Source organism: Acomys minous (genome assembly GCF_964271855.1).
Source record: "Acomys minous genome assembly, chromosome: 15".
In the NCBI taxonomy this organism is placed as follows: domain Eukaryota; kingdom Metazoa; phylum Chordata; class Mammalia; order Rodentia; family Muridae; genus Acomys; species Acomys minous.
This window is the reverse complement of record NC_140497.1, coordinates 76,102,889-76,119,160: the sequence shown is the minus strand read 5'-3', so window position 1 is coordinate 76,119,160 and position 16,272 is coordinate 76,102,889. Positions and strand designations below refer to the sequence as shown.

The 16,272-nt window shown below is 44.2% G+C and overlaps 1 protein-coding gene across 2 annotated transcripts in view; it reads right to left on the bottom strand.

Annotated features, from left to right (window-relative positions):
* The window catches only part of ANXA3 (annexin A3), a 48,058-nt gene that overhangs the window by 16,978 nt on the left and 14,808 nt on the right, over positions 1-16,272 (bottom strand). For both annotated transcript variants that reach the window (XM_084760075.1, XM_084760076.1), the window contains exons 3-6: positions 13,998-14,085; positions 10,797-10,891; positions 7,153-7,266; positions 3,622-3,712 (exon numbers count right to left, since the gene is read on the bottom strand). In XM_084760075.1, coding sequence (XP_084616201.1) covers positions 3,622-3,712; positions 7,153-7,266; positions 10,797-10,891; positions 13,998-14,085 — 388 coding nt within the window. The remainder of the gene's footprint in view (positions 1-3,621; positions 3,713-7,152; positions 7,267-10,796; positions 10,892-13,997; positions 14,086-16,272) is intronic.

The window sequence follows — 16,272 nt, the reverse complement described above, 5'->3', positions numbered from 1 at the left end:
CAGTATGAGGGGTGGGAGCCCGAGTCACCGGAAGCTTTTAGAAACTATCATACCAGCCTAGAATTGCCACTCTCCCAACCTCTACACATAACAGAATTCAGCATCGATTATGTACAAAGCCACTGTTGTTTAGTTTTATTGAACCTACGCTTCACTTTAAGAAATACTCTTAGATTTTATTAATTAACATGGCTCAAAAATGAAGAATGCCATCTGCCCAAATACAATTTTTTCTTAACCAATGCCAGCTTTGTACTTACATATTTTTGTATACAGTGGATGTAGACCCTTTCACATGGCAAATGGTAAACTGTGCCCACTTTTCCTTTCATTCTCCTTTTAAAAGATTTATTTATTTTCTTTTATGTGTATGAGTGTTTTGCCTGCCTGCCTGTAGATACATGGTGTACATGCCTGGTGCTCACACAAGTCAGAATAGGGGTCAGAGCCCCCCCTCGAACCCCGGAACTGAAGTTACATTGTTGTGACCCACCATGTGGGTGCTGGGGACTGAGCCTGGGTTGCCTGCACGAGCTGCAAATTTTCTTTAAATCTGAGCCATTTCTCCAGCTTTGATTTTTCTTTTTCTTTTTTTTATAGTGTTAGAGATTGAGCCCGGGGTCTTGTTGTGCATGTTCGGCAAGAGCACTGCCACCGGGCAACATTTCCCGCCTTGCCTACAACTTAAAATGTCTGCTCTGCTTCTGTGGAGAAATGACTCCCTTGCTGCTAATGCTGATCTGGATGGAAGTGACACCAGGTGGCAATATGAATCTGATCGGTGACATTTTCAATAAAACCATATAAACTTTCCACATCTTTAAATCAGTAGAAGACAATTACAGAAAGTCACTGGATGCGTAACAGCAAAAATTTCCTCAGCAAAACTTAATAAAATGAAATTTAATGAAGCCGATCATTTTCAAAGAAATCCACACAAATAAAAGCCACTAGAGACATAAATTATTTATCTTAATGGTGCTAATTTATGCCTACCAGTCATAATATTGCTGTCCCACTCTACAGTCCAGTTGGAGAGGGAATTTTAAGTTTAAAAACAAGTCAGGCGTATTTTGTAATTTTAGACTTATCTAGATAAGACTAAGTACTCATGCGAGGCAGTCTCCCCTGCCTTCCTCCTTCATCACATACTTTGCAGGAAGTTGGACAATTAAAACATGAAAATGAACATAGCAGAAGAAGCAAGTGTGGCCATGATGGCTGCCCAACACACGAGTGTACGAAAACATGACGACAAGACTCACTAAGACGTACAACCAATGGGTACCAGTAGTTACAGTAAAAAGGAAATAGGCAAAAAAAAAAAAAATGACTCCAACACAGCCGACAAGTGCCCCGTGCCTTTTGAAACGTAACAGGGAAGGAGGATGAGGATGTGGCTGCAGTGGGAGGAGCCTGAACTAGGACTTACGGGTTCATGACCCCTGAGTTGGCACTCTTCCCTACAGCGGTAACTTTAGAATGCTGGGAAAAGCCTGGCTCTCAGCTGTTTATTTAGATTACCGAGACACTGTGTAAACGGACAACTTGTTGCTTTTATATGAAGGCCAAGTTGATGGCCTGCTTTGATAGATTCTTATGGATGGGTCACCATTTCACATTGTACTGGAGTCCCATAGGAGGCCACAACAACTTTATACCCCTTATTGCATTCATGTGCCACAGCCCATGTGTGGTGGCCAGAGGAGAACTCTGGGAGTAAGCCCTCTTCTGCTATGTGAGTCCCTGGAGTTGGGCTTAGAGGAATGTGCCTTTACCCACTGACGTCATCTAGCAAGCCCAAAACCTTATCAAGTATTAGAAACACTAATTATGTACCCACTTCTGCCTATTATTAACCAGTTCCCTCATCTACCTCAAGTCCCTGTGCTTCCTGCTAAGTTTCCCTAATAGCTGGGAGTGAAGGGAGACCCGTGGGCAGGGAAAGGAAACACATGCATGCTGCCTACCCGCCTTTGCTGTACCCTGAGGGGCAGCATGGCCTCTGCAGGGACCGGCTCCAGACAAGTGGGGTTCTCTTCCTAGACATCTGAACCCTTCCTCAAGCTTCCCTTCTGAGTTCCTGGGGGCCCTAACACCTGACAGGTGGTTGTCTTCTCCCGAACTCACAGTTTCAGATAACTCCAACTTCTGGGCCACAGAGTCCTTAACTTGGGAGGTTTTTGGTGTATTTCCCTCCATTTTCCATTTTGTGTTTTTTCCCCTCCATTTTCCAAAAGGATTGATGTAGTTATCTCTATTAAACTCCCTGTTAAAATACCTGGTGTTGTTTGGGGTTTTCTGACTGGACCCTAATTGGTGCATCAGTAACAAATTAGTCACCTATTATTTAGGCATCTATCGTTTAATGAGAATTTCTCAAAATAACCTTTCTAATTCCCATCTGGAGCCCAGGAGTCCCCTTTCAGTGGGCTTTTTACAGAAAAAGTGGGCCTCTTAGAAACACAAGTTTAGAAAACATGGAGGTACCTAGAGAGCTTTGTGAGCTGTTGTGTATTTGGTCCTTGGTTCTTGGGACAAATCCTTGAACTCTTTTTCTGGCAATTAAGTCTCTTATTCTTGGTATTCTTTTGAGTTTTACTAATAAGATGACCAAGAATAGAGAGCAGCAAGATTCGGAAGACCAGCCCTACGATTAGAAGGTGAAGCTCTGAGTCACATGACATAGTCATCCCAACTTCTGAGGGCAGGCTACGGGCTGAGCTCAGCTATAGGGACAATGATTTACTCAGTCTCATCTGAGTAGCAAGCCCTGATTTAAAAAAAAAAAAACAATGGCTATCAATGTTCAAGTGAGCATGCCCTGTGGTGATACACTCATCAGTGTGTCAGCCAGGAGGGTCGAAGTTCCACATTGGAGACTCTCAGACATCTATGCGGCTTGTCATCTGGAGGGCCATGATTCACTCCCTTTGTAACAAACCTGTCCTTGGGAGTATTGCACTTTCTATACTTCTGAAAGCCTTCTAAGGAGCTATCTAATCTGAAAGGGCTGTGAAAACCCTGGGCTTGTAGGCAATTGGTATGTGTGGCCTGGGAACCTCTGAGCGTGTGACTGAGGTTCACCTGTGGATCGTACCACCCCTAAGCAGAGTCCAAATTACACTGTGGCAACTTTCTAATTTTTAATGCAGAGCTAACAGACTTTTAGGACATGGGCCAGCTATATCAAACCTAAAGATCCAGCACTTTCTCAAAATGGCTTACCAAATTTCCCACACCCAAAATCATCAATCGAATGGCTTGCTAAATTTCCCACACCCAAAATCATGAATCTGAGTGGTTTTTTAACTTACAGTAGGAATACACAATGATTGGAGACTCTTATAGTTGATTAAAATGGTTGATTCAGCTAAGTGATTGCTGAGGGCAGAGTCCTTAGAAGCGATGCTGCTACAAATGCAAGATGCTAACAGCATTGCTATGTGGCAGGTCACATCCTAACTCGCCCTGCAAACGCACAGTCCATGTTAGGATGTGTCTTTATTTCCCCATCTCCTGCCTTCTCAAGATGCTTATGATAAGGAAGGTGCTGGGAGAAGCAACCTGGCTCGCACGCACGTGACCAGTGGAAAAGGCAAGAGGAGAAACCAAGGTTACCTGTGTAATAGGCCTGTGAGATCTCCTTCATCTGCCGGCTTGTCCTGGTTGCTAAGATTTCAATCAGGGCATCTTCATCTGTGCCTGTGCCCTAACAAGGGGAAAAATATCTTATTTTTAGAGTACTTAAAAAAAAACCCTTAATTTCATGCTTTTCGGTCTTAATATCTTAACTTTGTACAGATGAAAGAACAGCTAGGAGTAAATCAATGTAAGATCGCATATTGCTCTACAGCAGTTTCCTGATTTTTCCGTGCATTTTAGAATTACAAACACAAGTCATCTGGAGTTAAACTGCCATCGTGTTTTTTCATGAAAGTGCCCTCCTCTAGTGTGAACGTAAGTCAGATAATTCTAGGAAGGAAGAGTATAAGGGAAAAAAGCCCAGGTCGTTAAAGATCGGAAGTGATGGTGTAACAGGATTAGCCCAGCCAGCTGATGTAGCACTCTGTTTAGAAATGGCTCCTGCGGCAATTTTGAATGCATTCATCCTTGCACCTCTGGGAAGGGTTGGTCAGCAGGCCCCAGCCTTCTCATACACAGAGGTTTTCAAATCTTTAGTAAATGTTGTCGTGGGCCTTGCTGGCTTGGAGCCCGGCTCACCTCATTTATATCAAGGCCACAGAGTCACCCTGTGAAGCGATTTGCAGTAGCACTTGATCAAATAAAGCCAAGGAAGCTTACAGACAGATTCAATGGTGGCCAGGATGCCTGCCGCTGAAGCCATCCGTGCCACTAAATTCCAGCCAATGGGATACAGGCAGGCTAATCACAGGCAAGTACGAGAGGCATCCTTGCAGAGAGGCTGTAAAGCCCTCCTTAGCTTTTGACTCTGGTTGCCAGCTTCAGACAGGGCCTAAGAAGGGAGAGGCTAAGACGGAAGGGCCCTTGATAATGGGACTGTCACCATTCTTGGTCTGGAGTCATTTTGTGTACATTTCCTCATAACCTAAGGGAACATTTCCCCCCAATACTTATGTGTGGACTGGATCATAAGACTCACACCTGCTAAGCTCTTCCCGTGTGGAAGCCAGTGATACACACTGCTCACGTTTCACTTCGAGTCTGTCTGGTGCAAAGGGTGTTATTTGCTAACACCTCCAACTGTCACACATTTGGGTCTGCCCTAGAGTGTTCATGATGAGGAGCTTCTGTCTCCAGGTTGCTCCTGGTGAGGTCAGGTACGGAGCTTGGCTGTTTCTGCGCAGCATGGGACTCCATCCTATGCCATCACGGCCTGCCACACTTTCTCAGCGATGTGCCGTGTGCTTCGGTTCCTCCTCAGGGGTCACACTCTCAGAGCAGCCTTAAGGCTCATGTTTTTATCTGCTTTGTTCTTCAAAGGCATTTCTCACAGGAAAATCTCCTGCATATGGCCTTCCATCTAGCCAACTGCTTCTCAGATGTTCATACCCATTCCAGAAGAAAGGAAAAAAAATTGGAGGCCAGAGTCTAGCCTATGTTCACACATGGAAGCCCCCCCCCCTTCCTTCACTTCTCTGTAAGTCTGTGAAGCATTTATTTCATTTCAGACTCTGATGTAGGATAAGAAAATAGAGACTGTAACTAGCCAGGTTTCCTAGCGTGGTGAAGACTCAGAGCTTAGTTACATGGAAAACCAAAAGGACAAAGAAATGTGCATTTAAAAAAAGAAGAGAACATTTTAGATAGCAATAAGAGAAATTAAAAACTAAAATTGCTTCTTTCTGTAAGTGGCCCTTGTGGTAATCCACAAAAGGGGTTCACTGTTCACTCACTTCAGAAGATACCACAGAACCATAGAAATGAAGAAAGAGGTCCAAATCTTAAAGACTACTTGCCAAACTGCCTGGGCCATCAGGGTGCACATCTACCTGCTAAGTGTCTGGAAGATACTGATTTACAAAAGTGATGTGCAGATGGAATGGCTGGGTGCTTGTGACTCCAACAGTTGGAAAGTTAAGCAGGAGGATATAAGTTAAAGGCCACCTGGGCTACACAGTGCCATCTTGTTTTGCTTTTTTGTTTGTTTGTTTTGTTTTGTTTTGAAGGGAACCATTCCATTGCTACAGTGTTGGAACTAAGATAGGCATGTCCGAGAAGAAATGGCACGAGATACAAGGTCAGTGGCCCGAAAGAAATGCTGAGATTTTGCTACTCATGCTTGAAAGGACAGAGCGTACGCCAAGACTCAGATTTTAAGTGTCACTGCTCCGATCATTTGGCATATCCAGCTGAACAAAGCAGCCAGCGCTTCCCCTGCTTGCTGTTCCCACCCCCCCAACCCCGACTACCAAAGTTCACAGGGTCAGGGTAGCTGATACCTGAGCAGCCCTGCACTGATGCGATCCTCACTGAAAGTGAGCAAACTGTTCCTGCGCCAGAAGAGGCTAAACAGAAGAAAAAGGCATCCCAGAGAAAACCAAACTCACTTCTAGCGTGGGGATAAAAGTCATCGTAAACACAAGTGAAAATTAGACAAAAGAAAAATAACAATAACCTTGAGTAAGTATCCAGAGGAAACATTAGGGATAAGGGCTGAAAAACGAGGACGCTCACAACGCTCAAGAAAACAGAGAAGAGGCCAGCAAAGCAAGCACCCGTGAATGGGCATGAGAGAGAATGTGACAGTCAGTTTTATGTGTCAGTTTGGTCAGGCTACAGGCCCTGGCTATCCACTCAGATGCTAATCTATGTGTTTCTGTGAAGGAATTTTATGAATAATTAAAGTCCATTATCAACTGATTTTCAGGGGGAGACACCAGATACTGTGCGTTTTGGCTGGGGCCAATTGATTCTGCTGAAAGGCCCTAAGAGCAAAGCCTGGGCTACCCAGGAGAGGATGCTGTGCCTGTAGCAAAGCTAGCCCGAAGAAGACACTGTGCCTGTGGAGAGCAGCTTCAGAGACTACTGGGGGCTCCAGTCTTCCCTGACCACCTAGACTTACAAAGTATATCCAGTTCCTTACAGTAAATTTCTTAATATATATGTTCTGGCTAATGGCTCCATTTCTCTGAGGAATGCTGGATGGAAGAGGTGTTTTGTTTTGTTTTTATTTTTGTTTTTAAGCCATAGACAGACATGGACCCGACTCTGTTGGATGATGAAAGTAATAAGGAGTCTGGCGTTTAAGTGCTCACTGGAGATTTAGGGAGGTGAATCACATCACTTCACTTTAAAACATTTTTATAAAAGCAATTTTGGCCACCCCACAGAGAATAGTTCCAGAAGAAGCCGAAACGGAGATGAAGGGACCTGCTTAAGGTACTGATATAGTGTAACCAAGAGATGCAGGTGGCTGCTGCCAAGTGTCAGCCATGGGTGGAGATATCGGCTTCCATCTTGCCTCTACCTGAAATGTGCATTTAGTAAAAACAAAACAAAACAAAGAAAATGAGACCGTCCTTGCAGCCCAGGGACATTTTGGCTCCAGGTTGCACAGAGCTCCCCAGATCACCCTGCTCTTTAAAGAACACAATAAAAATGGCATCCAAGCCCACCAACTGTGATGACGGTGACATCTGGGGAGCGTCACTTGTTTAGGGCTTGTACCTTCATGGATTTCTTCAGTTGCTTTGCATCAAACACGGCAGGTGCAGTCACAAGAGCCACCATGACATGCTCAAAGTGGCCAGAGAGGTCACCCTTCAAGTCATCTTTCAGCTTCTAAAAGAAAAACCCCAAGGAGGAGAAATCATGAGATGTTTCTTTTTCTCTCCCTCAACTGCTGCCTAGGGAAAGAGAAACACAAGTACAGAAGTCAGACGAACGCAAACTCATCCGTAGGGAACGGCAGGAATGCTGGGAATATCCCAGTGGACACTAATCTTCATCCTATGATGTTTCCACAGTGTTCCGCCTTACACGGAATTCCGCAAAGCCCAAAGGAAGCTTTACAAGTGCACCAGATTTGGGGACTGTACATTAAAAAATGCCACTCTGCTAAGAACCCTGCTCATCACATACTGCGCACGTGTGCCAAATCATCTCACCTTACCTGCAGATGTGCACAGCTAAAACTGTAACTGGTAAGTAGGAAGGTACAATGAATGCATTTCCTAGGTCGTGGATGCTCTCAGTGCTTGGGTTCGGTAAGGGAGGAAGGGAGATGGTCCTGCTGCTAAACGCTCTGTCCTTCAGTGCCTTGCAACCCGGAGACCCTACTGGCCTCCAAAAAGAAAAGGGAGGACAGAGGCTGGTCAGTCTCCTTTAATGGATCCTGAGGCATTCCAAGCAGCACCCCAGCGTCCTCCGGCACCGTTTCCACAGAAGTCTGTCTCTCCCACCTAAGGGCAGGGACGTGGTTTCTATTTTCAATATTCAAAGGAGCGATATGGAACAGCTTCTTTTTCAGGCCCGGCAGAGATGTTGGCGGCCTCTCAGGCAGTGTTGATGACACAGACCAACCCCCGCCCCAACTAGGGGACACAGTGGGGTCATGAGATGAAGCCAGGTATCACCCTCTCCGCTTTAACTGCAGCAGGTTCCCCCCCCTCTTTAAATGCTGAATTCTGTCACCACCTGTCCTCAAGGCAACGTGAAAGAAACCTTATTTCACATGCTCTCATTCCCTCCCAGTGACAAATGGTTGTTGCCTTTTGCCTTGGTTGATTCCTCCCTCATGCTTTACAGTGCTCCCAAAGGCTGATGGGCCACCCAGGGCCCCAACCTTCACATGAGGCTTTACCCCAGATCCTTGGAGTTCATCCATTTCAACACGTATAAGGGTGGCCTAGCCACACTAGGTGTTTAAAGGTAGCTGCGATATAATGCTTGTGCCTACGATGGATGTTTATCCTAGTAAGAAATTCGAAGTATTCAAAGATGAAAGTCAGTTTCACTGTATAGGATATTGAGGTGAGGTAGAGGGTGTCTGAGAAAGGAGTTGTGGTGCCTGGGGGGCTGGAGAACGGGCTCGGGGCGGGGGTGATGTCTGCGCTGACTCTGATGGTCAACGTCCTAACTGCTCTCTGTCTGTACTCCTTCCTTCCTACCCTTTGTGATCCACAGCAGCCCTGACAGGTTTCCCATCTTCTTTCTGGTCCTAGGGATGGAACAGAAAGCCTCAGAAATGTGGGGCAAGTGCTCTGCAATTAAGCTAAACCTCAAGGCACCCAAATAATCTTTTATTACTAAAAATCGGACTATATTACTCCCTTGCTTACATACTTGCAATGGCTCCCTATTATAGAAATAAAATCTTTTTTTCACGAACATATAGCGCACTTGGTTTTCAACCTCCCTAATGCTGCGACCCTTTAACACAGTTCCTCCTGTTGTGGTGACCCCCCTGCCCCAGCCATAAAATTATTCTTGTGGCGACTTCACAGCTGTAATTTTGCTACTGTTAAGAATCATACTGTAAATGTTTTTGGAGATGGAGATTTGCCCAAGGGGCTGCACCCCACAGGTTGAGAAGCGCTGACATGGAGCTGCTGCTAATCCCAGCATGCACTGGGTGGGAAAGATGCTGAGGTGGGGGTAGGGTCATTTGGATACAGGAGCTCAAGATCAGGCTGGCGACATGGCAAAAATCTCAAAATCCGCAAATAAAAATGTTTAGTAGTCAGGTATGCTGAGACACACCTATGTATTTCTAGCTACTTGGGAGCCTAAGGTGGGAGGATCATTTGAGCTAGGCTGAGAAACATAGTGGTACCTGATTTTTTTTTTTAAAGCTCCAGCATTACACAGTTACCCCCAACCCTGTCCCATCAATTCCACACTCCTGCTATATTGGGGTTCTGAGTTCTGTCTCTCCCACACTTCCAGCTGGCTTCTGCCCAGGATCTTTGCCTTTGTTTTCCCCCTCTGCAGACTGAGCAGATCAGAACACAGCACCAATTGTCCTAGCAGCCAGTGAGGCAGCGGCACCCAGCTGACACCGTTCCCTTACCCTGTTAAGGGAGCCAGTTGTTGGGTACCTTCCACCGTGTCACCCCATTTTCATGTCTATCACACTTGCAAATGCCTAAACTTACTTACTCCTAGTGTTTCTATCAGGAGGCGAGGCTAGCTCCACAGGGAGGAACTGCCCCTCATACCAGTGAATCTCCAGTCTCTGGCAGAGAGCACTAATCGACGAATGGACAACAAACAAATTGTGTGTCAATGGCAGTCTTCTTCTCATGAAGTTATTTTCTGGTACTTAGTGGGTTTGCATATGTTGGGATTACTGAGCCTCTACTTACATGACTATTTTAAAATTAAAAGTGAAACTAGGTATGGTGGCTCACGCCTTTAATGCCAGCACTCGGGAGGCAAAGGGGAGGTGGATCACTGTGAGTTTGAGGCCAGCCTGGTCTACAAAGTGAGTTCCAGGACAGTCAGGGATACACAGAGAAAGCATGTCTCAGAAACAAACAAACAAATAAACAAACAAAAAGTTAAAAGTGAAATTAAAAATGACCTAAGGTGCCTTTCTCAGATATATGGCCAGATAATTCTTGGTTGGGAATGCTGTTCTTTACGTTACATAATGGTTAACAGTGTCTCTAACCTCTACACACTAGAAGGTAGAAGCACCCTCCAAACCCAGTCTGACTTGGGGTCATCAAAAATGTCTCTATTCAGGCCGGGGACACAAAGACCTTAGTTGATCCCCAGTGCCACATAACCCAGGCTGAGCGGCTTCTGGCTATAATCCTAGAACCTGGGAGTTGTACACCGGAGGATCAGAAGTTCAAGATAACGTTCAGCTACTTTTTGAGTTCCAGACAAGTCCATGCTACACGAGACCCTGTCTCAAAAAAAGAAAGGGTAAGTGACCCTTCATGCCCCGTGTCCTATGGGGAGAGGACTCACTCATAGCTTGCACCTGTTGCTCTGAAACAGTGCCTCTCAAACTTCCTGATGCCATGACCCCTCATGTTGTGCTGACCCCACCATAAAATTATTTTCATTGCTCCTTCATCACTGTAAGTTTGTTATTGTTACAAACTTGAGTGTAAGTATCTGATATGCAACCCCTTGTAAAAAGATCATTTGATCCCAGAGGGGTCGAGACCCACAGGTTGAGAACCAAGGTTTTAAAGTGGGATTCTTCATTCCACAGTGAAGAAACAGAGGCTCCTACACCGTGGAGATGGTGAAGACAAAAAACTCAAGATTTAAGAGTCCAAAGGTATGTGAACAGAGCTCGGAGGAAGACCCTGGGCAGGCGTGGTTGTCCCTGTCTATCCCGTCATGGATGGTACCTGGTCATATGTCGCTTGATACTCCGTGACAATCCGCTGCCGCTGCGCATTTGACCGCTCCGTCAGAATGTTGATGAGGGTTTTCTCATCAGTTCCTGAATGAGACCAAAGTTATTTTCTGAACCAAGGATTCTCCACATCTGTTTCGAACAACAGAGTAACGTGACCCAGTGGCCCCAAAACAAGCGTAGACAGTAAAGTGTCTTAATTTTTAGTTTCCAGCTTCTTGTGGGGGTTAGAATTCGTGTATTTGCAGGTTGTTTGTTTGTTTGTTGTTTCCTTTTGTTTTTGAAAGAGAAGTTTATTTGAGCGATTTGGGGGACGGAAAACTAAAAACCGCAGCCAGTGGTTTCCCCTTCAGGAGGGCGAGTGCTTCTCTTATATAACTTTAGCTCTGATTCCTACACCTGACTTCAAATCTTCTATCCTCTGGGAGGCAGAAACGAAGACTCACTGAGAATCTACTATATATAAGGCTCCTTTTTAGTCCTCGTTAGAGCTGAGAGTTACAGGGTCCCTGTGCTGTGGATAGATAAAGCTGCCCTAAAGGTGAAGACATCAACACACGGAGAGCTGTTACATTTGTCAAATGACACAGCTTCTAAGGGACACAACGAGTCTCTCATCCCCAAACATGCATTTTGTTGTAGTTTGAAGATGAACTGCATCCCCTTCACTCCCTTCACTCACGTGTTGACTACGTTAGTCCCCAGCTGATGGCGTCATTTCAGAAAATAGCGGCCCTCTCAGGGCTGGGGCCTAGAGTCTGTAGGTGACTTAGGGACATTCTTTTAAAGGTTGTTCTCTCTCCCTCCCTCCCCCTCCACCCCTGCTTCTTGTCTGCCCTGAGCTAGGTAGTCTGCCACACGCTGCTCAGCCTCACCACAGGCCCTGATTGATCAACTGATCCAAGTACCACAGATCAAACCCTCTGGAAACTATGATCAAAAATCAGTCTTTACCGATCACAGGTATTTTACCACAGCGATACGAAGTCTGACTAACACAGATTTCCGTGTCTGACTCGTAACTCTTGGATGCATTTCACACATGTAAATAGAAGGTAAGACGAGGACTTGTCTGAGAGTGTCCTCCACACCACTAATTTCTGGTAGTGAGAGTATTTTGCCGACTACGAGAAGCTACGTCTATTTCAACAGCTTTGACTTGGCTCACCCCAACATCTACCCCATGTATGATCTGCTGGAGCCAGTGAAGGGACTGGTCCTACAGAGCCAAAGCTGCAGGATCTCCACGACACAGAGCAACAACAGGACATTGAAAAGAGTCCCTGTAAGGATCCACTATTGATGCAGAAGCCAGAGACCTGGAACCAGACCAGTGACTAAGTGAAATGAACATTTGTAGGTAAAGCTGTTCAGACAAAAGGGTGCACTGTGTGATACATCAAGACACATCACAGCTTCCACAACGAGATGGTTTTTGTTTTGTTTTGTTTTCTTTTGGGGGAGGGGAGGCTGCAAGGCAGGAGGGCAGATATGGAAGAATGGATGGGGAGGCAAATGGGTTTGGCATTCATGATGTGAAATTCACTAAGAATAAAAGCTAAAAAGAAACGTGCTGAGATCATTAAGTACCCTCTTGAGATCAAATGAAATCAGATATCTCACGAATATCAATCCCTTGGAGACTGATGAGCAAGTGAAAAAGCAAAAATCCTAAACCTGGAAGGAAAATGCAGAATGGCTTTATGGCTTTAGAACTAAAAAGGCACAGTAGGCATGAATCCTGGAAAAAATATTACTAAGCTTGGTTTTGCTAATTTTAAAACTGGATGAAATAAACATCAACATGATACTTTGGGGGGGTGTGGCATGGATTAGGAGGGGGAGAATGTTTTAATGCCTTGAGATTTTACTTTAAAAACTTTATAATCAGTAGCAGCAAAAGCTCTCTTGCCAGCCATGAAAGGAATGCAACTGAAAAATGGGCTAAAATACGTAAAGAAGTCATACATGAAAGAGGAAACAAAAAGAAAAAAGAATGATGTTTAATTACATCTGTGTTTAAAGATGGGAAAAAGAGACAGGGGAAATTTATACAATTTTAGACATAGTCATTGGGAAAACTGAATGGTACTTGAGCAGTTAGTGTCAATCACAGTATGGAACATGGATCAAGAGAAAGTCTCTTGCATTATAGAAGGAAAACTATGTATTATTACTGTTGTTGTTGTTATTGTTATTATTATTAATTATTATTATCATTATTATTGATGCTGCTACTACTGTTGTTATTATTACTAGCTGTATGATGGGGCACCACAGCATGCATGTGTGCATGTGGAGTTTAGAGGTCAGCTTTGTGGAGTCCTAACTTCAACTCTAGTTTCTGAGGATCAGACTCAGGACACTGGGCTTGTGTAATAACAAGTACTCCCCTTTCTAAGCCGTCCCACAGGCCCACGAGCACTACTCAGTCTTATAATCATTTTGGAGAACGTTTGGCAAGATTTCTAGTTAATTTACAAATAAGCATTCTGGTAATTTCCACCCAGCAATCACAACTCTTGTCATGTCCTGGAGAAACACTAGCAAATGTGCACAATGAAGTCTAAGCAGGAATGTTCACGAAGGACTTTTACACCGCAATAGAAAAGAATTATAGGCAATTTGCATGTTTCATCAACATCCCCAGTTTATGATATAATATACAATAGACTACTATGCAATTAAAATTAATGACCTAGAGCTAAACATATCAGCATGAATAAATCTCAGAAACATTATGTTAAGAGATTAAAAACAAATGGCAAGAGGATGTGTAGTGCGAGTCTCCAGTTAACTGCTTGAAACTATAGAAAGCAGTGTATACATATGTATGTAGCCATGGTATTGAAGGTCCACAAGTGTAAAATCTAATTTAGAAAGGGGATTTTCTCCAGATAATGGGGTGAAGTCAAACCTAAGAAGACTAGTCAGGCACCGTGTCTGTAATGATTTGTGGTTATGATGGTGATAACCGTTTAACGGGGGCTGTGGTGGCGGTACATTTTAATTAAGTAAACGTTACGAATGCTTTAGTCACTAAACCTCGGCTCCCACGCCTGTCTTCCTAGCCTCATGCTGTAAAATAGCTCCTGACAACTTCTCTAATTCAGGATCCAAAATGGGCCAACTGGGTTTTTAGACGGGGACCATTCCTGGCTTGAGTTAACACTGATTGCATTGCATCACTCACCGATTCCTCGGATTGCTTTCCGAATAGCATCGGCATCCACAGATGGGCTAAAGCCTGGATAATCTTTTATGGTTCCTCGAGGTCCGACCTAGAAAGAAAGTTCCACTAGTTCAAAACCACACTTTTATTTATATTATATTTACATATACGCAACCAAATGCTGATCTCACATGGTCATTGCTGAAGTTATGTAAAAGTGCTTATGTTTAAAAAAAAAAAATTCCACTGCCCTCAGAGGCTCGGTGTGTGACTACATAATGCTCTTTGTCAACAGGAAAACCAGGCGTGAACACAGCCCACAGGCAGCGTGCCCAGAGCATCCTAGCAGACGTATTGTGCCGGCACAGTTCTGGGATGATCCCAATGGCTTTGTCGTTGCGTACTAAGTACCTGGAGCAAATGCTTTTCAAGTTGTTAGAGACACAGAGCAGAACCCTGCCAGGTCCTCTGGAAGAGCATCAAGCGCTCTGAACTGCTGAGTCATCTCTTCAGCCCCCAATGTGCATGTGCATGTGAGAGACCTGTGGCGGCCTGGCTTGTCGTTCCTGGCATAGTGAAAGCGTCTTCCGTCCCTAGACACGGTAAACACTTCAACTACGTGTAGCAAGAGGCCTCCCGGGTGCCTCTTCTGTGTAACAAACTGCACACAGAAGACATTGCTTCCCTAGGGCAATGAGCTGTTTCAACACCAGTGACTCTGAGAAGTACAGGCCTTAAAATACCTCCATACAAACCATAGGAACACTTAAATTTTCTCCATCCACCGTATTTCCTGGTGAGGATTCTAAGTAAGCTCCGCATCACACATCTCGCACAGAAGCAGCTGTGGTCTGGGAGGTTTCTGGGAGGTTTTAATTAATGTTGACCACTGTCCTTGGAGAAACCCTACTCTAAGGAATTAATAAATGAAAGGGCAATTGAGATCGTCAGCCTTTACGCTCTTTCTTCTCAGTGGATCTGTGATTGTGGTTCACAGACTCTCTCTGAGAACTCCACTGACGTCATGGAGCCTCAAGAATAGCACAGAAATGTTCTAAATAGTCACATTACTAATTTTAAGCACATAAATTAGAAACATGACAGTAAACTGGGAAAGACCATACTGAAAAAAGAATAAAATATTCTAAAAGTGCTGAAGAGCAACTACATGACAGCCAAAAGGACGTTGAAAAAAAAATTTGAAAGCCAACATGCCATTATTTAGTATATTCTGACCTTTTAAATAAAAACCTATGCTAACAGTAGTAGCATTGGACATTTTCTTTTTAACCAGGGCTTTCTACCCTCTCACTGAATGGCATCGACCGTGTTGTTATGAACTAATACGGTCACATTTACGCTCTTCTAAAGTGTCTAATATTTTCATGAAAGGGCATTATCTTGTCACATTAAAGTGAGTGGAAAATTAATGTACTGGCACAGCAGAAATGAGAGCCTGCTGACTCAATAGGTCAGACGGAACAATCTGTTTCAATGTTGTCAAACATTGTTTAAAGTACTCCAAATTAAAAAATTTAAAACCTACAAGTTAGAATGTGCCAGACCTAAGGACAGTAAAGGCGGTCTAGTCAGTCACTTTAACATAATCTCCGGAGAATCTTCTTTCTTCAAGGCTTAGTAAGCTTTCTAAACAAGCAGAGGCAATTGGCTTCATTTCATTACTGTCCACTTGCCCGCTCTGGGCTCTGGGATTCCCTTACCCACCCAGCGCCTCTGGATCTGAATGTTCTCGTCTTACAAAGGTTCAGGGTTTATATTCTAAGCTGTCACCTCGGCCCTGCTCTCTACCACCTACAAATCAAAATTTGTTACAATTCCAACGTACAAAATTAGATGAGGATAAAAGTCTTATTTCATCGAGCAATGCTTCCTGGTGAAAGACAAGTGCGTGGAGCGACTTATATATGGAAAGGATCCCTCTCCCTCCCCAGCAGTCACACACACACCTGCCACCTTGAAACAAGCCATGGGAAGCTGCTTTTTTTTATTTAGTTGTGTATTTTGCTGTGTGGGAATCAAACACCGGGACCTCATATATGGCAACCGAGTGCTTCACCACTGAGCCAAAGCCCCGCCCCAGAACATGGGAATTCTGCAGTAGAATTATAGTGAAATATTGAAAAGTGCTTTAGTCACTTAAATGAACAATATTATAGGATTTATTGGGAAGACTTGGTTATCCAGGCCATCTAGCAGGATTTATACGATTTATAAAAACTCCCTCACTGTAAAATAAGTAACCAGACTCATCATGTTTATTAATACATGCTAGATA